Source organism: Gigantopelta aegis, chromosome 1, assembly GCF_016097555.1.
Source record: "Gigantopelta aegis isolate Gae_Host chromosome 1, Gae_host_genome, whole genome shotgun sequence".
In the NCBI taxonomy this organism is placed as follows: Eukaryota; Metazoa; Mollusca; class Gastropoda; order Neomphalida; family Peltospiridae; genus Gigantopelta; species Gigantopelta aegis.
This window is the reverse complement of record NC_054699.1, coordinates 3,642,146-3,665,959: the sequence shown is the minus strand read 5'-3', so window position 1 is coordinate 3,665,959 and position 23,814 is coordinate 3,642,146. Positions and strand designations below refer to the sequence as shown.

Below are 23,814 nucleotides of genomic sequence, written 5' to 3'. Positions count from 1 at the left end.
CTGATACAGTGTCGGTAAAATCTGCACAAATTTCATTCCTACAATTATTATATCGAGTACGGCTATTTAACGAAAATAAAATATATATTATTATTTTTTATAAACAATTTCCAATCGGTTCACATGATCACAAGGCATGGAACCGAAAAAGTTTATCCCATGAAATTTGAAATCCTATGGCCTGTTTTTATAAGCAATAAAGTGTTTATACCTTTGACAAAGTGTATTTAGTTTCCTGTGCCATCGTGTTTGTGTGTTTAGCTGAATCGAGTGAAGGCTGTTGAGAAGGACAAGGATGCGTTGGAGGGGCCAAAGGACGAGGCTCTTCAGTATCTGATTCTCGAGAACGACATCTGCATTGTGAAGAGCAAGCTCTACCAGAAATACATGTAAGAGTCAAATACACAGACGAGTTGTGTATTCAATATTAAATACAGAGTTAAGTTGTGTATTTAATATTAAATACAGAGTTAAGTTGTTGTGTATTTAATATTAAATACAGAGTTAAGTTGTCGTGTATTGAATATCAACTACAGAGTTAAGTTGTGTATTGAATATTAAATACAGAGTGAAGTTGTGTATTGAATATTAAATACAGAGTTAAGTTGTGTATTGAATATGACATACAGAGTTAAGTTGTATATTGAATATTAAATACAGTTACGTTGATGTGTATTGAATGGAGATGAATAGATTTTTTTTAGGAGAATTTGGAGAATCTACATAAATGTACATCTTTACAAATTAGTTATATTCTGCAAAAAGTAAAGTAAAACCACCCAGCTAACATGCAAGAGTACACTTTACAGGACTTAAACTGAGCAATTTGTTACTTATGACAATTTTCATTTTTGTTTTACCTATTGGCAAAAATACTCACCTATGCAATTTTTAGGTTGCCCACAGCATTACTAAAGCAGTAACTTTTGTAACAAATAAATACAAAAATTATCAAAAATTATTCCTTCAACTCAGAAATACTATAACAAGTACATTTGATGAGACTGTCTTTATTTATTTATGTTTTTGTGTTTTTAAAGTGCTGAGGGAATGGAAAATGAAGAAAAAGCCAAAGTTGAGTTTGACAAAGTTAATGAAAGCATGAAGGAAGCTAATGAGAAAATAAAAATCATCACTGATGCCAAGAAGGAAAAAGCTAAAGAAAACAAGGAGATATACAAGTGAGAATGTCTTGTTACGTTGTTGCTACTTAAAGTGGAGGACAAGTGAGAATGTCTTGTTACGTTGTTGCTACTTAAAGTGGAGGACAAGTGAGAATGTCTTGTTACGTTGTTGCTACTTACAGGGGAGGACAAGTGAGAATGTCTTGTTACGTTGTTGCTACTTAAAGTGGAGGACAAGTGAGAATGTCTTGTTACGTTGTTGCTACTTAAAGTGGAGGACAAGTGAGAATGTCTTGTTACGTTGTTGCTACTTAAAGTGGAGGACAAGTGAGAATGTCTTGTTACGTTGTTGCTACTTACAGGGGAGGACAAGTGAGAATGTCTTGTTACGTTGTTGCTACTTAAAGTGGAGGACAAGTGAGAATGTCTTGTTACGTTGTTGCTACTTAAAGTGGAGGACAAGTGAGAATGTCTTGTTACGTTGTTGCTACTTAAAGTGGAGGACAAGTGAGAATGTCTTGTTACCTTGTTGCTACTTAAAGTGGAGGACAAGTGAGAATGTCTTGTTACCTTGTTGCTACTTAAAGTGGAGGACAAGTGAGAATGTCTTGTTACGTTGTTGCTACTTAAAGTGGAGGACAAGTGAGAATGTCTTGTTACGTTGTTGCTACTTAAAGTGGAGGACAAGTGAGAATGTCTTGTTACGTTGTTGCTACTTAAAGTGGAGGACAAGTGAGAATGTCTTGTTACGTTGTTGCTACTTAAAGTGGAGGACAAGTGAGAATGTCTTGTTACGTTGTTGCTACTTAAAGTGGAGGACAAGTGAGAATGTCTTGTTACGTTGTTGCTACTTAAAGTGGAGGACAAGTGAGAATGTCTTGTTACGTTGTTGCTACTTAAAGTGGAGGACAAGTGAGAATGTCTTGTTACGTTGTTGCTACTTAAAGTGGAGGACAAGTGAGAATGTCTTGTTACCTTGTTGCTACTTAAAGTGGAGGACAAGTGAGAATGTCTTGTTACGTTGTTGCTACTTACAGGGGAGGACAAGTGAGAATGTCTTGTTACGTTGTTGCTACTTAAAGTGGAGGACAAGTGAGAATGTCTTGTTACCTTGTTGCTACTTAAAGTGGAGGACAAGTGAGAATGTCTTGTTACGTTGTTGCTACTTAAAGTGGAGGACAAGTGAGAATGTCTTGTTACGTTGTTGCTACTTAAAGTGGAGGACAAGTGAGAATGTCTTGTTACGTTGTTGCTACTTAAAGTGGAGAAGAAGTGAGACATGAGCCTTATTTGTTGGAAAGATGCATACCCGGACAACCAACACATACTGACACTTTAAGAAGTGAAAAATGCGTAATTTTAGAATTAATGAAAAACGTGATTATTCCTGCTAACTGGGAGCAGCCATTTTGTTTCTTTTTCGTTGTGTCCTGTACTTTAGCATGGAAGAAAGTGACTCGGCTCCTACCAACTCCTGTATGCATAGGAAGAAAAGAAATGTTTTATTTAACGATGCACTCTACACATTTTATTTACGGTTATATGGCGTCAGACATATGGTTATAGGACCACACAGATATAGCGAGACGAAACCTGCTGTCGCCACTTCGTAGGCTACTATTTTCGATTAGCAGCAATGGATCTTTTATATGCACCATCCCACAGACAGGATAGTACATATCACAGCCTTTGTTACACCAGTTGTGGAGCACTGGCTGGAACGAGAAATAGCCCAATGGGACCACCGACGGGGATCGATCCTAAATTGACCACTCATCAAGTGAGCACTTTACCACTGGGCTATGTCCCGTCCCCTCCTGTATGCACAGTGTAAATAAAAGCAGTAATTTACGACAAGGCGCTTCCCTTTGACTGGTAAAACAACATAAATGACTTGATAATTAATAAACTATTTAACTAAGTATATTTCAATTTGCATTAACAGAACGAAATGGGGTACTCTCAGAATGCTTGTTACTAGCCTGGTAGGGGATATGTATTGCTTTAGCGGTACTCTCAGAATGCTTGTTACTAGCCTGGTAGGGGATATGTATTGCTTTAGCGGTACTCTCAGAATGCTTGTTACTAGCCTGGTAGGGGATATGTATTGCTTTAGCGGTACTCTCAGAATGCTTGTTACTAGCCTGGTAGGGGATATGTATTGCTTTAGCGGTACTATCAGAATGCTTGTTACTAGCCTGGTAGGGGATATGTATTGCTTTAGCGGTATTCTCAGAATGCTTGTTACTAGCCTGGTAGGGGATATGTATTGCTTTAGCGGTACTCTCAGAATGCTTGTTACTAGCCTGGTAGGGGATATGTATTGCTTTAGCGGTACTCTCAGAATGCTTGTTACTAGCCTGGTAGGAGATATGTATTGCTTTAGCAGTACTCTCAGAATGCTTGTTACTAGCCTGGTAGGAGATATGTATTGCTTTAGCGGTACTCTCAGAATGCTTGTTACTAGCCTGGTAGGGGATATGTATTGCTTTAGCGGTACTCTCAGAATGCTTGTTACTAGCCTGGTAGGGGATATGTATTGCTTTAGCGGTACTCTCAGAATGCTTGTTACTAGCCTGGTAGGAGATATGTATTGCTTTAGCAGTACTCTCAGAATGCTTGTTACTAGCCTGGTAGGAGATATGTATTGCTTTAGCGGTACTCTCAGAATGCTTGTTACTAGCCTGGTAGGGGATATGTATTGCTTTAGCGGTACTCTCAGAATGCTTGTTACTAGCCTGGTAGGGGATATGTATTGCTTTAGCAGTACTCTCAGAATGCTTGTTACTAGCCTGGTAGGAGATATGTATTGCTTTAGCGGTACTCTCAGAATGCTTGTTACTAGCCTGGTAGGAGATATGTATTGCTTTAGCGGTACTCAGAATGCTTGTTACTAGCCTGGTAGGGAATATGTATTGCTTTAGTGGTACTCTCAGAATGCTTGTTACTAGCCTGGTAGGGGATATGTATTGCTTTAGCGGTACTCTCAGAATGCTTGTTACTAGCCTGGTAGGGGATATGTATTGCTTTAGCGGTACTCTCAGAATGCTTGTTACTAGCCTGGTAGGGAATATGTATTGCTTTAGCGGTACTCTCAGAATGCTTGTTACTAGCCTGGTAGGGGATATGTATTGCTTTAGCGGTACTCTCAGAATGCTTGTTACTAGCCTGGTAGGAGATATGTATTGCTTTAGCGGTACTCAGAATGCTTGTTACTAGCCTGGTAGGGAATATGTATTGCTTTAGTGGTACTCTCAGAATGCTTGTTACTAGCCTGGTAGGGGATATGTATTGCTTTAGCGGTATTCTCAGAATGCTTGTTACTAGCCTGGTAGGGGATATGTATTTGCTTTAGCGGTACTCTCAGAATGCTTGTTACTAGCCTGGTAGGAGATATGTATTGCTTTAGCGGTACTCTCAGAATGCTTGTTACTAGCCTGGTAGGGGATATGTATTGCTTTAGCGGTACTCAGAATGCTTGTTACTAGCCTGGTAGGGAATATGTATTGCTTTAGTGGTACTCTCAGAATGCTTGTTACTAGCCTGGTAGGGGATATGTATTGCTTTAGCGGTATTCTCAGAATGCTTGTTACTAGCCTGGTAGGGGACATGTATTTGCTTTAGCGGTACTCTCAGAATGCTTGTTACTAGCCTGGTAGGAGATATGTATTGCTTTAGCGGTACTCAGAATGCTTGTTACTAGCCTGGTAGGGAATATGTATTGCTTTAGTGGTACTCTCAGAATGCTTGTTACTAGCCTGGTAGGGGATATGTATTGCTTTAGCGGTACTCTCAGAATGCTTGTTACTAGCCTGGTAGGAGATATGTATTGCTTTAGCGGTACTCAGAATGCTTGTTACTAGCCTGGTAGGGGATATGTATTGCTTTAGCGGTACTCTCAGAATGCTTGTTACTAGCCTGGTAGGAGATATGTATTGCTTTAGCGGTACTCTCAGAATGCTTGTTACTAGCCTGGTAGGAGATATGTATTGCTTTAGCGGTACTCAGAATGCTTGTTACTAGCCTGGTAGGGGATATGTATTGCTTTAGTGGTACTCTCAGAATGCTTGTTTAGGTGTGTAATGAAAACATGTATGTGTTTAATTTCAGAGAGTATGAGGCTCATTCCAAACAGTGCGAGGAGACAAAGGAGAAGTTCAGTGAATTTGACAGACAGGACGTCAAATGTAGGGAAGACATCAAACACACTAAACTCAAGATTAAAAAGCTGGAAAAAACGCTGGAACAGGAGAAAAAGAAGGTGGGTTTTTTTTCTGCCTTTACCTTCAAGAGCACTTTCATGGGATTTAGTATGAAGAAGTTTTATTTTGGTTTTTCATTTATGAATTTAAAGAAAGTGCATATAAAAGCGCCCTTGCTGCTAATGGAAATATGTAGTGAGTTTCTTCTAAGACTTAATCAGAATTACAAAAAATTTGACATCCAAATCAAATGATTAATAAATAAGTGTGATCTAGTGGTGTAGTTAAACAAAACAAACTTTAACTTTTAACTTTTGACTTTAATGTCAACAGTAAGCTGAGATGATGTGATTTTGTTAATATGTCAACACTACCAAGAGGTGATTTTAATATCGACAGTAAGAGATGTGATTTTGTTAATATGTCGGCAGTAAGAAGAGATGTGATTTTGTTAATATGTCGGCAGTAAGAAGAGATGTGATTTTGTTAATATGTCAGCAGTAAGAAGAGATGTGATTTTGTTAATATGTCGGCAGTAAGAAGAGATGTGATTTTGTTAATATGTCGGCAGTAAGAAGAGATGTGATTTTGTTAATATGTCACTACCAAGAGGTGATTTTAATATCGACAGTAAGAGATGTGATTTTGTTAATATGTCAACACTACCAAGAGGTGATTTTAATATCGACAGTAAGAGATGTGATTTTGTTAATATGTCAACACTACCAAGAGGTGATTTTAATATCGACAGTAAGAGATGTGATTTTGTTAATATGTCGGCAGTAAGAAGAGATGTGATTTTGTTAATATGTCGGCAGTAAGAAGAGATGTGATTTTGTTACTATGTCGACAATAAGAGATGTGATTTTGTTAATATGTCGACAGTAAGAGAGGTGATTTTGTTAATATGTCGACAGTAAGAGAGGTGATTTTGTTACTATGTCGACAATAAGAGGTGATTTTGTCAATATGTCGACAGTAAGAGAGGTGATTTTGTCAATATGTCGACAGTAAGAGAGGTGATTTTGTTAATATGTCGACAGTAAGAGAGGTGATTTTGTTAATATGTCGACAGTAAGAGGTGATTTTGTCAATATGTCGACAGTAAGAGAGGTGATTTTGTTAATATGTCAACAGTAAGAGATGTGATTTTGTTAATATCTTGACAGTAAGAGATGTGATTTTGTTAATATGTTGACAGTAAGAAATGTGATTTTGTCAATATGTCGACAGTAAGAGAGGTGATTTAGTTAATATGTCGACAGTAAGAGGAGATGTTGTGATGTTTGTAGATTGAGCAGTTTGAAGCGGTGCCTGCCGAGAGTGAGAAGCTGGTGTGTGAGTTGAATAAGAAGCTGGAGGAGCTGGAGAAGAAGAAGAAGAAAGAGGATGAGAAACTGGCCGAGGTGATGGACAGTCTGAAGACTGAGACCAAAGGCATGCAGGAGGAGAAGGAGAAAAAAGAAGACAAATTACTCGGACTGCAGAAAAGTGTCAATGAAACAAAGTCGAAGGTACTTCCAGTGCTTTTGGTTTGAAAATAGATTGGGGAACTGCTCTCCTGTAATTATATAGAAGAGCAAATTGCTCTCTGTGTCAAAGTTAAAGTAGTTTTGAGTAACATAAATTGGCGATAACAGTGTGTGATGAGGTGGGCAGGGTTTTTTTCGCAAACACATGTGAGCGTGGACAGTTGCTCGTGTCAGAACATAATGGACTTTAGTTGATATTTAAGGTAATATTCACATTTAGTAAATTCAGAAGTCAAAAGGAAAAGATGCTACATGTACGCAGGCTGCAGAAAATTGTCCATGAAACAAAATCAAAGACACTTGTTGATTTGCAAGTTAACATTAAATTAACATTGAAGTCCACGTAAATAAGTTTACAGATTAAGGACATGCCAATATTTACAGTATTTTCAAAATTTCTACAATTATTTCTACAAGTATATAGTGTTGTACCATTTTGTATTTTTGTTTATTTACTTAAGATTATGGGTTGGTATTTTATTCTGTTTTAAAAATATAAACTGCATTTGATCACGATCACAACAGTGTGCTGGGGTGCAGATTCTTTATTTTTCTTGTTTACTCGGTGTATGAAGCGGTGTTCTCATTTTGCGATTAGTCGAACCGACTTGTCGCATGCAATCTTATGGTAGTGTGAGAACACCTAAATCGGAAGAACTTTGTAGGGCCGACAAATCGTCTGCGACAAGTCAGTGCGACTAATCGCACAATGAGAAAACTGCTTTATCAAATCTGCACATTCACCTGAAAGCATATCGGAGAATATTTTAATATTGTCAAAATAAATGAATAAATGGATGATTTATTGTTTAACAACACCCAAGCACAAAGAACAGATGGGCTATTGATTGCCAGGCTTTCTGCCAGAAAATAATTTGAGGGTACGTAATAAAATAATAAAAACAAAACGGACCATGGTGGTTTTGGGTTTGAAACGCTGCATGGTATGTACTTTGACAGTTTTAAACAACGGTTCTTTCACTATAATCTTTTCTAAAAAAAAAAAATTATGCATTAATTTCCAAAATATATATGGACGGACGGACGGACGGACAGCTGGGCTAGTTAAAAAAACAATTCTTACTGACCCTTTTCAAATTTCACTACCCCACAAATAATTTTATGAAGTATTTTCTTTATTTAATATATATTGTGTTGGAAAGAATCACATTTTCCCCTAACATTTATGGTCAACCATTTTGGAGAAATTTTGTTATGTCCCTTAGTCGCTAACGGTTGCCATGGACAATTGACAAATTTTTAACCCTAACAAATGATCACAGAGCTTCAAATTTCACTATTCTCACCTATTTTTAATTTTTCCAGCTTCAAGTGGCTCAGTCTGAATTGGATATTTATCTCAGCAATCAGCAGAGTGAAACGAGCAAGCTGAAAGAAACAGAAAGAAACTTGGCAAAGACAGAAGCAAATCTGAGCGAAAGGAAAAAGTATGTGTCTTGTTTTTCTCTCCACATTTCCTTGCTTCCTGTCATGCACACCATAACCAGCTCTGCGTTTAGCAACAGCGAACACTGTTAACTTCCGTGAACTATTTGTTTGGTATCTGATGTAGTCTGTTGGTTTAACGTGAAGCCAGGACTAGCTCTGGGGATCAGAAATGTTTCCAAATCATCACTTTAAACTTGAAACCCCCCCCCCCCCCCCAGTTATTTTCTAATAAAATAACAATTATTACATGAAATTTATTCACCAAATTAAAATAAAATGTTCAATGGGCGATCTTGGTGAGTGTCCGAGCTAGCCCTGTGAGAAACATGTGAAGCAGTTGAGCGAACATTTTTCTGTTCTGTCTGGCTGAATTAAGCCCAGATCTCTCTCTTAGTTACATTTCCCCTCCTCTCCCCCCCCCCCCCCCCCCCCCCTCCAATACCATAACCAGGGCTTGGACATACGATGCGAACGGTAATTCAGGTTATTTTGTCAGGTTATGTGTTGTTTGGTTTGATTAGCTGGTTAATAGATATTTTTATATTATTAGAAATTATGTATATATATTTTTTCTTGGAAAGAATTTAAAAAACAAAAAAAACCCACCAGTTACTATAACCCTTCCAACATCCAAAAAGTCTAGATTTTTCCACTCAAAACTAATCGGTTACGATTATTTCACTTGTCTGCTTAGCTGGTCAGTAGATTGTATTACTATATTATCAGAAATTATGCATTGTGGGGTTTTTCCTGGAGATAATTTTTTATCGAACAATGCACTCCACACTTCATTTATGGTTATATGGCATCAGAAACCTGTTAAACAATAATGATATGTTTTTGTTTGTTTGTTTCTCTCAGAGAATTGACAGATCTGAATAAGAAATTACCTGAAGTTGAGAAGCTGGTGATGAATTCCAAGAAAGACATCCAGACAGCGACCGAGGCAGAAGCAAAAGCAACTGAACAGGTCGGTCTTTAGATTAGTAACCACTGTTTTATGCTTCGCATGTTAACGGCTGGGTTATGGACTGTACCACTGTTTTACACCTCGTATGTTAACGGCTGGGTTATGGACTGTACCACTGTTTTACACCTCGTATGTTAACGGCTGGGTTATGGACTGTACCACTGTTTTACACCTCATATGTTAACGGCTGAGTTATGGACTGTACCACTGTTTTACACCTCGTATGTTAACGGCTGGGTTATGGACTACCACTGTTTTACACCTCGTATGTTAACGGCTGAGTTATGGACTGTACCACTGTTTTACACCTCGTATGTTAACGGCTGGGTTATGGACTACCACTGTTTTACACCTCGTATGTTAACGGCTGGGTTATGGACTGTACCACTGTTTTACACCTTGTATGTTAACGGCTGGGTTATGGACTACCACTGTTTTACACCTCGTATGTTAACGGCTGGGTTATGGACTGTACCACTGTTTTACACCTCGTATGTTAACGGCTGGGTTATGGACTGTACCACTGTTTTACACCTCGTATGTTAACGGCTGGGTTATGGACTGTACCACTGTTTTACACCTCATATGTTAACGGCTGAGTTATGGACTGTACCACTGTTTTACACCTCATGTTAATGGCTGGGTTATGGACTGTACCACCGTTTTACGCCTCGTATGTTAACGGCTGGGTTAGGGACTGTAGCACCGTTTTACGCCTCGTATGTTAACGGCTGGGTTAGGGACTGTAGCACTGTTTTACGCCTCGTATGTTAACGGCTGGGTTAGGGACTGCACCACTGTTTTACACCTCGTATGTTAACGGCTGGGTTATGGACTCTACCACTGTTTTACAACTCGTATGTTATCAGCTGCGTTATGGCCTACGCAGTGCTGATAATGATCTAATGAGTAGCCATATAGCAGCTGTGGATTTTGTATCTGATTCTAAATGTCTTTTAAATATTAGGAGCCTACTTCAACAGTGTTGTGTAGTTATTAAACACATTCCATTTCAGACATATGGCAACATGATTACTGTCATTTGATGGGAACTTTGGCTCTGTTTTGAAATTGTCCAAAGCCTAGATCACCTCATACTGAATTGAATGACGTCATATGTGTATTGAAAACCCATTTGTTTGCTCCTGAACATATCCAAGAAAGCTGAAACAAATTTAGTCTATGCTTTCGAAGATGGGAGGAAAATATGTTAAAGGAAAGAGTTAGTTCCTTGACACAAACCTATGTTCCTATTTTTATTAAACTAAGTTTTAATTTCTGTATTATTCAGTTTCTGCATCAAAGAGTAGAGGAAACAAGACATTGTCTTCACAGTGTTAGGAATAAGTGTTAGATACTTGCATTGAATTTGATTTTCTGATGTATTTATAAAACTTCAGTTTTAATTTGAACCATTGTTCGGTCTCTGCATCAGAGAGTAGAAGAATCGAGAAATTCTCTTTCACAATGCTAGGAATGACGGTTAGGTACATGAAACGAATCTGTATTTCGTGAGTGTTTTGTAAACTGAGTTTTAATTTGTTCAAGGTTCGGTCTCTGCATCACAAAGTAGAAGAATCAAGAAATTCTCTTCACAGTGCTAGGAATAACGAATCTGTAAACTGAGTTTTAATTTGTTCAAGGTTCGGTCTCTGCGACACAAAGTAGAAGAATCGAGAAATTCTCTTCACAGTGCTAGGAAGCAGGGCCGGGTGCTTGAAGCGTTGATGGATCAGAAGAACCGGGGCATCATTCCGGGCATCTTCGGAAGACTGGTAAGTAACACATTTGGAAATGTTAAATCATAATTCCTGGCAATAAATTTCCAGTAGGCAGAGCAGTTCCACATATCTGAAAAAAGAAGAAGCATTGTGACAACAAATAATAAAGCAATTTGATGAAGAGATTTCCTTTGCAACTAGGGTGTATTTTATAGTTTCCTAAGGAGTCTACCTAGTATTCTTAAAATTGCGAGAATGATCGTTTTGCTCGTGCATCATTCATGTAACTCATTCCAGCCAGTTCCCTACGACTGGCATACCAAAGGCAGTGGTATTTGCTATGCTGTCAGTGGGATGGTGCATTATAAAAATCCCTTGCTACTAATGGAAAAATGAAGCAGATTTCCTCTCAAAGACAATATGTCAAAATGTTCAGTAGCCAATGATTATTTAATCAATGTGCTCTACTGAAGTCGTTAAGCAAACTAATTTTTTTAACTTCAGTCATGCAAATCTAATTTTGCTTAACTTGTTTTTCATTAGTGCATTAAATTTAGGACATCATTTGCATGGATATAGTGGGCTACACAAAAAGAAAATAGGTTACCTATATTTATTTTTAAGTAACGTGTAAATGGTTTACGAACATTTTCAATTCTCACAAGCCTGCTCACTGTGGCCATACATTGAGATTATTATACGAGCTAGTGTGTCGTACTGCTTTTACGAAACGAATGTCAGGATTATTGTATTGCGAGAACGAGGTTAATACATGAATCCTGACACAAATTTCGTAAAATCAGTATGATTCACACGCGAGTATTAAATTCTTTATTATCCACATTATCCAAACTATTATTTTTATGAATAACAAGCTAGGACCATGTCAAAACGTTTCAAACGTAACTAAAAAGAGATGACGAAATGATGTCATTTTGGTGAGCATTTACATAGATCTAATACTGGGGAAACCGCATTCAGTTATGATTTCAGTTCCCTAAATTATGTCATTTGTTGTGCACGTGAAATCATTATGGCACATGTGTGTCATATTAATTATATTTCCCTGAATATCTGGAACTATGTGGATAATAAATATATGTCTGTTTCAGGGTGATCTTGGAGCGATTGATGAGAAGTACGACGTGGCGATTTCGACAGTTTGCGGAGCACTCGACCACATCGTGGTGGACACCATAAACACGGCACAGAAATGTGTCGAGTTCCTCAAGAAGAATAATGTCGGGGTGGCCACGTTTATTGGTCTCGAGAAAATGGCGAGGTGGATCGAGCACACAAAAAGGAAAATTAACACGTAAGCTTGAAAGTTCTATCAAGAGTCGAGTGTCCAAGAAAGTACTTACATTTAGTTTTTGGAAATGATTTGTTTGTCTTATACAGAGTTGTAACTGGTCAGTGTATATTTGATTACCCTACCCCCCTAAAAATAACACAACAACAATACCAACAACAGAAATAAAGAAATCCACAACCAAACTATTTTGTAATAGTTAATCAAACTGAGTGTTTTTTTAGCCAATCAAAAATAATCTATTTTTGTTTCACCAGAATGAAATCAACAAGGCAAGATATAGGTTTATTATTCACGATGTCATGGTGATAGTGTCAACTTTCAGGTTTAGTTCCATCTTAATTCCACAAACTGTAAACTCCAGATTAACGGAATTTAGCCCATAGTTGTTGGGATTTATCCAGGCGTTCTGTGGGTCAAAACATAGGACCCTTCCCAAAAGAAAGTGGAACTGAAAAGTCACAATTTCTAGTTAGAAAGTCCCAATATATATATATTTAATTACGTCTGTTCTTATGAATTAATTTAACAGTGGTGCATTGCATCATTTAGTGACCGGGGGAAAAAAAAAAAATCCAAAATATGATTTACTTGTGCTAATTTTCCCAATTACATCAGACGTGGGACCCTAGCACAAAGCCCTCGATAAATCTCTAGTTGTATTTTTGGATGTTCTTCTCAACGCATTTTCTTTAAGGCACAGCAAATCATATATATACATTTTTTTAATTTAAAGAATGAAAAAGAACTAGATTAATTATAAAATTTATCTGAAAACAAATTTTAAAAGGTAAAAAAACTGTTGAATTTGACTGTTTATTGTTATGTTATTTAGACCCGAGTCGATTCCACGACTGTTTGACTTGGTTACGGTGAACGATCCCACCATTCTGCCGGCTTTCTACTTCGCTCTTCGTGACACCCTCGTTGCAAAAGACCTGGACCAGGCAACACGAATCGCGTACGGCAAGACCAGATACAGAGTGGTCACTTTACAAGGCCAGCTCATTGACCAGTCCGGTGAGATGTAGTAAAGTGAAGATGATTTCATAGTAATGTGCTGTATTACCTGTATATTATGATTCAAATGATAAATAATATGTATTATGATACACCCTACCACCTGTATTGATATACTCTAGCAATAAAATAATTCCCTAACTCTGTCTATAAGTTTTGTATGGCACTCCTGCTCATGTAGTAATCTATATATTGTATATATATATATTTATCATGATATGGGATGCATTGTCTTGGGTACATTTTGGAAGATATTGGTCTGTATATACACAGTTTACTGTATTAAATGTCCAAGGTATATAAACTTTTAGGTCTCCGGCATGATCAAGTTTAGATATATTTTACTGTATATCAAAAATATTTTGCATTCTCAACACTTACATATACATATCACAGGCAGTTTTACTCCTTAAAAATGTATATAAATGTATAATTTATCTGATTTAGACAGGATCCAGTGTTTAGACGATTGTGTTTTAGAATTTAGAAAATTCGGGACCATGAAATGTGGCCAATTTTGACAGGATTCCAGTATGTTCAGGGTCCGGTTTAGACAGGTTTCTCTGTATATTAATTTTGAAATCATGAATATGAATGTTGTCTTATCTCATAATAAATTTCTTAATTTAAATTATATTTTTTGTATTGTCAGGTACAATGAGTGGAGGAGGTACCAGTATGTGCAGGGGAAAGATGGGTTCCTCGCTTTCCACCGACACCGTCGATCCAAAAGAACTTGCCAACATGGAAAACACACTGGAAAAGGTCTTTTCTTATCATACCACAGCCTGACCTCTCCTCTTAACTGTATCCCATTCTCCCCTGTTACCTTGGATGGGAAGTTCGGACCAGTCCAATGTGAAAGGGTCAAATGAATTTAGTCCTCAGAAGGAATTGAATTGGACATATTTGATTTGTTTTATAATTTGATTTGTGATTTACTTTTTTTAGTCAAGCATAACAAGGGTTTATTACATAATTAGCTGTTTAGTGAATAGTTTGTATTCTGTAATTGGCAGCTTGAACCCAACTTTTACTAATTTTGTGTGCGTTATTCCGTATTTACTTGTAATTCAGATGGGTATTAATTGGTGTGTGGGTTGTCGTGAAACATTCACAAATTCATTCAATCTTTATTACACCATGACTGGTATATCAACGGCTGTGGTATGTGATATATTGTTTTTCAATCTTTATTATTATTATTATTATTTGTTTTTCATCATTAGCTGACGATGGAAGCCCAGCAATGCCGATGTAATAAAGAGAAACTGGAGGATATGATAGGACAGAATGAAAAAGCCTTCACTCAGATGAAACACACACATAAGAAATACACCATGGAGATTAAAGTAAGTTCTCACTCAGATGAAACACACACACGAGAAATGCACCATGGAGATTAAAGTAAGTTCTCACCCAGATGAAACACACACATGAGAAATACACCATGGAGATTAAAGTAAGTTCTCACCCAGATGAAACACACATGAGAAATACACCATGGAGATTAAAGTAAGCTCTCACTCAGATGAAACACACACACGAGAAATGCACCATGGAGATTAAAGTAAGTTCTCACTCAGATGAAACACACATGAGAAATGCACCATGGAGATTAAAGTAAGTTCTCACCCAGATGAAACACACACACGAGAAATGCACCATGGAGATTAAAGTAAGTTCTCACCCAGATGAAACACACACACGAGAAATGCACCATGGAGATTAAAGTAAGTTCTCACCCAGATGAAACACACACACGAGAAATGCACCATGGAGATTAAAGTAAGCTCTCACTCAGATGAAACACACACACGAGAAATGCACCATGGAGATTAAAGTAAGTTCTCACCCAGATGAAACACACACACGAGAAATGCACCATGGAGATTAAAGTAAGTTCTCACCCAGATGAAACACACACACGAGAAATGCACCATGGAGATTAAAGTAAGTTCTCACCCAGATGAAACACACACACGAGAAATGCACCATGGAGATTAAAGTAAGTTCTCACCCAGATGAAACACACACACGAGAAATACACCATGGAGATTAAAGTAAGTTCTCACCCAGATGAAACACACACACGAGAAATGCACCATGGAGATTAAAGTAAGCTCTCACCCAGATGAAACACACACACGAGAAATGCACCATGGAGATTAAAGTAAGTTCTCACCCAGATGAAACACACACACGAGAAATGCACCATGGAGATTAAAGTAAGTTCTCACTCATATGAAACACACACGAGAAATACACCATGGAGATTAAAGTAAGCTCTCACTCAGATGAAACACACACACGAGAAATGCACCATGGAGATTAAAGTAAGTTCTCACCCAGATGAAACACACACACGAGAAATACACCATGGAGATTAAAGTAAGTTCTCACTCATATGAAACACACACGAGAAATACACCATGGAGATTAAAGTAAGCTCTCACCCAGATGAAACACACACATAAGAAATACACCATGGAGATTAAAGTAAGCTCTCACTCAGATGAAACACACACATGAGAAATACACCATGGAGATTAAAGTAAGTTCTCACCCAGATGAAACACACACAGTAGAAATGCACCATGGAGATTAAAGTAAGTTCTCACCCAGATGAAACACACACATGAGAAATGTACCATGGAGATTAAAGTAAGTTCTCACCCAGATGAAACACACACACGAGAAATGCACCATGGAGATTAAAGTAAGTTCTCACCCAGATGAAACACACACACGAGAAATGCACCATGGAGATTAAAGTAAGTTCTCACCCAGATGAAACACACACATGAGAAATGCACCATGGAGATTAAAGTAAGTTCTCACCCAGATGAAACACACACATGAGAAATACACCATGGAGATTAAAGTAAGTTCTCACCCAGATGAAACACACACATGAGAAATGCACCATGGAGATTAAAGTAAGTTCTCACTCATATGAAACACACACATGAGAAATGCACCATGGAGATTAAAGTAAGTTCTCACTCAGATGAAACACACATGAGAAATGCACCATGGAGATTAAAGTAAGTTCTCACCCAGATGAAACACACACATGAGAAATGCACCATGGAGATTAAAGTAAGTTCTCACCCAGATGAAACACACATGAGAAATACACCATGGAGATTAAAGTAAGTTCTCACCCAGATGAAACACACACACGAGAAATGCACCATGGAGATTAAAGTAAGTTCTCACCCAGATGAAACACACACATGAGAAATGCACCATGGAGATTAAAGTAAGTTCTCACTCATATGAAACACAGTAACCTATGACTGGTTTATCAAAGGCCATGGTTTGTACTGTCCTGTCTCGAAAAGTGCTATTGGAAAAATGTAGCGGGTTTGTAGTGAAGAATTGTGGTGGAATTATGAAATGTTTGACATCCAATAAAGAAATAAATTTCACCGCCACCCTTATTTTGAAAAATATTTGGATGAAAGTCTAGACTTATTTTATTATTGCCTTGTTATTGGACCCCTACATATCCATCCTGAGGGGACTATAGGTTTTATCTCCGTCCTTCTGTCTGTCTGTCCGGCCATCTGTCCCACATTTAGTTTTCTGAATGTTTTTTTCACAATGCCTTGAGATATTGACCTGAAATTTGGTGTGTAGGTTTATTATGTACTGTTACAGATTAAGCTTGACTTTCATGGTATTTTACCAATTTTTTACAGTTATGGCCCTTGAATTGAGGAGATACGAAAATGTGTTGTGACCTGTATGGGACATGTATTGCTTTAGCAGTTCTCTTAAAATGCTTGTTATATATGCATATTTGTTTTACGCAGGCAATGACAGAACAGTTGGTGACACTGAAAAGTCAGATAGCTGAACAGGAAGAGAGAGTGAAGGCTGCTGCACCGGATAAGGAACATCTACAAGAGCTGGAGAAGAAAGTTGCGGAATACAAGAAAGGTGCTGGACAATCTAACCCACTTTTGATTTTATTAACCTCAACATTTAGTATAACCAGCACTTGAAACCAGGCATTGAAATAAGTCAAAAACAGTTTCCTCTCTTTTTAGTCCTCTACTGGTCCAACCAGAGAGGGGGCGGGATTTTGCTTGTTTGGGTTTTTTCCCGTTCCAACCAGTGCACCACAACTGGATAAAGGCCGTGGTATGTGCTTGCCTGTTTGTGGGGAAGTGCATATCTTTTGCTGCATTAGGAAAAATGTTGCGGGTTTCTTCTGATGACTCTGAGTCATTATTGCCAAATGTTTGATATTTAATAGCCTATGATTAATTAATCAATGTGCTCTAGTGGTGTCGTTAAACAAAACAAACAAACAAACAAACCAGAGGGGATTTTATGTTCTGTCTTTGTCCTGTCTGTCTTTTTTTCCACAATGCCTCAAAATATTGATCGGAAATATAGCTTTATTAGGTACTGTTACAAGTTTGATCTACATGACAATTTACCCATTTTTTTTACAGAGTTATGGGTCTTGAACTTAGGGGGAAAAAAAGCCAAAAATTGTTTTCCGGACATTTTTTCCCAAACGCCTTAAGATATTGAAATTTTGTGTATGTCTTTATCATATACTGTGTGGTTAGGCCATCGGTCAACAGGCTGGTAGGTACTGGGTTTGGATCCCAGTCGAGGCATGGGATTTTTAATCCAGATACCGACTCCAAACCCTGAGTGAGTGCTCCGCAAAGCTCAGTGGGTAGGTGTAAACCACTTGCACCGACCAGTGATCCATAACTGGTTCAACAAAGGCCATGGTTTGTGCTGTCCTGCCTGTGGGAAGCGCAAATAAAAGATCCCTTGCTGCTAATCGGAAAGAGTAGATCATGTAGTGGCGACAGCGGGTTTCCTCTCCAAATCTGTTTGGTCCTTAACCATATGTCTGACACCATATAACCATAAATAAAATGTGTTGAGTGCGTCGTTAAAAAACCCATTTCTTTCTTTCTTTATCATATACTGTCACAGAACAAGTTTGAATTTCATGGTGATGTACCCTTTTTTGGAAGAGGTAACGAAAATTTGTTGGTCCTGGTAGGGGACATGCATTGCTTTAGCAGTACTCTCAGAATGCTTGTTCTTTCTGAATCAAATGTGGAAATAATGATAGACACCAAATAGCTGTAGATTAAAATGTACTCCAGTGTCATTAAACAAATATCCTTTTCCATTCTTGTGCACCAATACAGCTGCAGGGGTGGGATGTATTCCAGTGGTGGTAAAGCATTCGCTTGATGTGCAGTCAGTCTAGGATCGATCCCTGTCAGTGGACACATTGGGCTATTTCTCGTTCCAGCCAGTTCTCCACATTTGGTGTAACAAAGGTCGTGGTATATACTGTCCTGTCTGTGGGATGGTGCATATAAAAGATCCCTTGCTGCTAATCGAAAAGAGTAGCCCATGAAGTGACGACAGCAGGTTTCCTCTCAATATTTGTGTGGTGCCATATAACTGAAATAAAATGTGTTGAGTGCGTCATTAAATAAAACATTTCCTTCCTTTGATACAGCTGCACATGTTTCATATCAATCACCAGCAAAACATGGACTATTCAGGTTTTATTTTAAATCAACAGCACAGAGCTACTTGTTTTACTGTAAGTTGTCACAGAGCTACTTGATACAGCTGCACACGTTTGATATCAATCACCAGCAAAACATGGACTATTCAGGTTTTATTTTAAATCAACAGCACAGAGCTACTTGTTTTACAGTAAGATGCTTTTAAATTCATTTCAGATTATGACAAAGTTGCAAGTGTTGCTTCGAAAATAGAAGATGAAGTACAGAGGTAATTAATTACAGAGTTTCATTGTTATATGTAATTAAGGATATTTGAGTTTTGGCTTTGTATATGATAAATATATGTTATATTTGACAGATAGCGACTACCTGTGTGTAACGAACATTGTGTATAACAAGCACCTGTTTAAAGAGACCTTGTATAATGTAAAGTACACTCCTTCAGATTTCTGTTCACAGGTGTACGTGTTTTACCTCTGTATTATCACCTTTGATATTTTCTATTACAGTCTGCACAAACAAATCATGGATATCGGAGGTTCTAAGCTGCAAGCTGTTCAGTCCAGAGTGGATGCCATATCAAATAACATTGACCAGGTCACCGGACAGATCACAAAGGCAAACGTTGGGGTCAAAACAGCCGAACGGTACGAGTTAGAAAACAAGAAACACACTTATGTATCTGTATCCATCCATTTATAAAACAAATATACATTATTTGTGTGCATCCATTCAGCTATAAAGGGGCGGGACGTAGCTCAGAGGTACAGCCCTCACCTGATGTGCGATTGATCTGGGATCGATCCCCATCGGTGGGCCCATTGGGCTATTTCTCGTTCCAGCCAGTGCTCCACAACTGGTGTATAAAGGTAATTTTTGCATGGACACACATCTTTAGACAGACATATATGTAACTTATTAGACTGGAAAACAAAACGCAGAGAGTAAAGTAACAGATTTAATTCTACTTGTTACAGTTATGGCAGAAATATCTCTTGTTTGATTTGTCAGAAACTTAAAGAAGGTAAAGTAACAGATTTAATTTTACTTGTTACAGTTATGGTAGAAATATCTCTTTTGTTTGATTTGTCAGAAACTTAAAGAAGGTTGAAGACAAAGTCGTTTCTGTTGAGGAGGAGATTGCAGAGAGCAGTGCGAAGATGACTGAATTAAACTCAAAGCTCAAGCTGCTGGAAGAAGACGCAACCAAGGTCTTACAGGCGTACCAGAAGTCTCAGGTACACCACTTTACTGGCCCTTGATTCTCCCCACAGACCCTTTCTTCCCTTAAAATCCACTGAAAGGCATCTGTTATTGTTGGGGTAGAACGTAGTCCATTGGTAAAATACTCGCTTGATGCGCGGTCTGTTTGGGATCGATCACTGTCAGTGGCACATTGGGCTATTTCTCGTTCCAGCCAGTGCTCCACAACTGGTGGAACAAGGGCTGTGGTATGTACTGTCCTGTCTGGGATGCTGCATTTAAAAGATCCCTTGCTGTTAATCAGAAAGATTAGCCCTTTGTTTGGCAGCAGCAGGTTTCCTCTCTCATTATCTGTGTGGTTCTTAACCATTTGTTCAATGCCATATAATCGTAATTAAAGTGTGTTGAGTGGGTTGTTAAATAAATAAAAATATTCCTTCGTTTTATTCCGGATTTGACAAATCCTCTAGCTCTCTGTCCCGACTCGTGAAGTTTTGGTCTGGACTAATAGAAATATTAACCTGCTTTAGTGAGGGGCTAGTGACGTTTTCAAACATTTGTCAAACACTAATTATTCCTTGCTCCAACACTCCAGTGGCGACAGAGGGTTTCCTCTCTCTTTCTCTCAACCAAGCATCGACACTATATAGTCATAGTTTGAAAATATTCTGAGGTATCATTAAACCAATAGCTGATATATATATTTTTTTGTACTGGGATGCGGAGTCCAGGTAACTTCATCAACTTGCCTGTATCTGATAAAGGTTCTGGCAAGTCCCTCCCTTACTCCATCTTCGGCAAAGCCAGTGGCTGGGCATGGGACAGAAGGGTATTTAATTTATGGGACTATTTTTAACAAAGGTATAATGGTATGTGTGTGGGGTGAGGGGGGTGACGGGGGTTGAATTTGAGAGTCTACCTAAAAGGAACCTAAGGGATTATTAATTAAAACTTAGTTGGACGCAAACTTTTGATGGACACCGCTGAAATCCTAAAAACAACAAATTGGACTTATTACTAGGATGCCATTAAACAGTCAGTCATTCATTCATTCATTCATTCTCTCTCTCTCTCTCATTTTGTGTGTGTGGATAGGATGACATGAAGGTTATTGAGGATTCGCTGAATGCTAACAAGAAAGAGCTGGTGAAGCTAGAAGAGGAGGAAAACAAGCTACAGAAAGAAACGATCGACGTCAGACATGAGGTGGAGAAGTTCGAAAACCTCGTCAAGAAGAACCAGGCCAAAGTGGATTACTGGAAAAAGGAGGCAAGTCATGTGTAGTCCCACTCCTGTGGCTAGTGATATTTGGTGTTGGGCTAGTAAATAACTACTATTGCCATGCGTGACGGCTAGTGAAAAAAACTTTTGTCTATTTTGTATATATGAATATCCTGCTCCCACTCCAACCTCCACCCCCCCACCCCCACCCACCCCCCAATCTTGGTGTTTTTGAGCTCTATCTCACTCTTTAGGTGATATATCCGATTATTACTATTAGTAAAATTGGATTTACTTAAGTAAAGTAGGGCTATTGGACTTTAAGTAAAGTAGGGCTAGTGGATTTTTAATTGTGGCTAGTAAATGTTTAAAATTACTGATCCATAACAATTCTCGAAGCCCTGTTAGAGTAATGAGATTAATTTTTCAATTGTTAGCTGAGTCAGTTGAAAATGCACAGCATCAATGGAGAAGAGAAACCGGAACTTGTGACGATCGCGAAGGAAGATCTAGAGACTATAAACAAGGCCGATGTCCAGTACGAAATCACCGTCCTCGAGGAGAAACTGGCCGGAATGAAACCAAACATGGCTGCGATTGCAGAGTACAAAAAGAAGGTTAGAATTGGAAAAAAATATTTAAGATCAACTTGGGTGCGATTGCAGAATATGCAGGTTAGAAGGAAAAATTGTTTACAGAAAACCATGTTTGCAATTGCTGAATACCAAAAAGGTTAGAAGGAAAAAAATATTTAAGACAATCATGGCTGCATTTACTGAATACAAATAGGTTAGAAGAAATTTTTTTAAAAGAAAAACATGGCTGTAATTGCTGAATACAAAAAAGGTTAGAAGAAAAACAAATATTTAATAATAGCCTATCTGTATTTTTTTGTTCATGCAAATATGAATATGGGAAAAAAACATACAACATAGGTTTTAAATTGAAGCCAAATTTTGTCAGAAAATCATGCCAAATTCAAGTTTCAGTTAGTCAAACAAAATATGAGAAAACTAAGACTAGGAAATGTATTTATTTGATTTTTTAGATAAGCTTTTTGGAAAATTAATAATGAAATATGTATTTGTCCAAGATCAACTTTAATTCACACTTCCCTAACTGGACATTGTCAGTCATAAACCTTGAGCATGTCATATAAAAATGGGTTCTCTCGTTTTCTCTGTGTCTGTCTGTCCGTCTCGGTCTCTGTTTCTTTCTCTCTCTCCCCCGCAATATGGTGATTAGCTTATAAATGGCTGATTCTCTCTCCATCTCTCTCTCTAAATACCCCTCCTCCTCCCTCACTCTCTCTCCTCTTTCTGCTTTCTTCTCTTTCCTTCAGATTATACTGGGTGAGTCTCTGCTTTCTTCTCTCTCTCTCTCTCTCTCTCTCTCTCTCTCTCTCTCTCTCTCTCTCTCTCTCATAGGTTCTTCCTTCTTTGTTTTCCAGGAGGAACTGTACCTGCAGCGAGTGAGCGAGCTGGATGACATCACCAGTGTCCGCGACCAGCAGCGCAAGTACTACGAGAGTCTACGCAAACAGCGACTGGAGGAGTTCATGTCGGGCTTCAGCCTCATCACCAACAAGCTGAAGGAGATGTACCAGATGATCACGCTAGGTGGCGACGCTGAACTTGAACTCGTCGACTCGCTCGACCCTTTCTCTGAGGGCATCGTGTTCAGGTTGGCCAAAAATCATTTTAAAAAACCCACAACTCTAACTCATGGACTCTTTCGACACTTTCTCGAGGGTATAGTGTTCAGGGTGCCAAAAATCATTTAAAAAACCCAAACTAAGTCATTAATTCTTTCGACCCTTTCTCCGAGGGCATTGGTGTTCAGGTGGACCAAAAATTATTTGAAAACCCCAACTAATTTCAGACTTTATATCATCAAGAGGCGAGACATAGCCAATGCACCACGACTGGTATATCAAATGTTTTTCCAATGATTTTCTTCCGATGGTATTGTGTTCAGGTGAGCCAAAAATCAATTTTAAAAACCCCCAACTTAATCCAGTGGTAAAGCGCTCCTCTGATGTGTGGTCAGCCCATTAGGCCATTTCTTGTTCCAGTCAAAAGCCATGGTATGTGCTATCCTGTCTGTGTGGTGGTACTTATAAAAGATCCATTGCAATTAATAGAAAAATGTAATAGGTTTCCTCTTTAAGACTAGAAGTCAAGATTAATTATTCAATGTGCTCTAGTGGTGTCGTTAAACAAAACAAACTTCTTTTTTTTGTATATCATCAATGCCTAAACCAGTCGGGATGGTAGTATTTCGATCCCTGAATGTATCTAAACAAACTGATCCTGTTAGTCTTCTTTTTGTTTTTTCTCTTCAGTGTGAGGCCACCGAAAAAGTCATGGAAAAACATCTCCAACTTGTCGGGAGGGGAGAAAACTCTGAGTTCCCTTGCGCTGGTGTTTGCCTTGCACCACTACAAACCCACACCTCTGTATGTCATGGATGAAATTGATGCTGCTCTCGATTTCAAGAATGTATCCATTGTTGCCAATTACATAAAGGTAACCC

The 23,814-nt window shown here is 38.3% G+C and overlaps 1 protein-coding gene across 1 annotated transcript in view; it reads left to right on the top strand.

Annotated features, from left to right (window-relative positions):
* LOC121369353 (structural maintenance of chromosomes protein 4-like) overlaps nt 1-23,814 on the top strand; it is a 33,579-nt gene that overhangs the window by 8,274 nt on the left and 1,491 nt on the right. Inside the window, exons 7-25 of the mRNA XM_041494382.1 lie at nt 262-389; nt 1,041-1,181; nt 5,235-5,385; nt 6,619-6,840; nt 8,185-8,306; nt 9,169-9,277; nt 10,921-11,052; nt 12,111-12,313; nt 13,146-13,330; nt 13,983-14,095; nt 14,560-14,682; nt 17,152-17,278; nt 19,072-19,123; nt 19,365-19,502; nt 19,949-20,093; nt 21,154-21,327; nt 21,717-21,896; nt 22,730-22,962; nt 23,624-23,807. Of these exons, the coding sequence (XP_041350316.1) occupies nt 262-389; nt 1,041-1,181; nt 5,235-5,385; nt 6,619-6,840; nt 8,185-8,306; nt 9,169-9,277; nt 10,921-11,052; nt 12,111-12,313; nt 13,146-13,330; nt 13,983-14,095; nt 14,560-14,682; nt 17,152-17,278; nt 19,072-19,123; nt 19,365-19,502; nt 19,949-20,093; nt 21,154-21,327; nt 21,717-21,896; nt 22,730-22,962; nt 23,624-23,807 (2,862 nt within the window). The remainder of the gene's footprint in view (nt 1-261; nt 390-1,040; nt 1,182-5,234; nt 5,386-6,618; nt 6,841-8,184; nt 8,307-9,168; nt 9,278-10,920; nt 11,053-12,110; nt 12,314-13,145; nt 13,331-13,982; nt 14,096-14,559; nt 14,683-17,151; nt 17,279-19,071; nt 19,124-19,364; nt 19,503-19,948; nt 20,094-21,153; nt 21,328-21,716; nt 21,897-22,729; nt 22,963-23,623; nt 23,808-23,814) is intronic.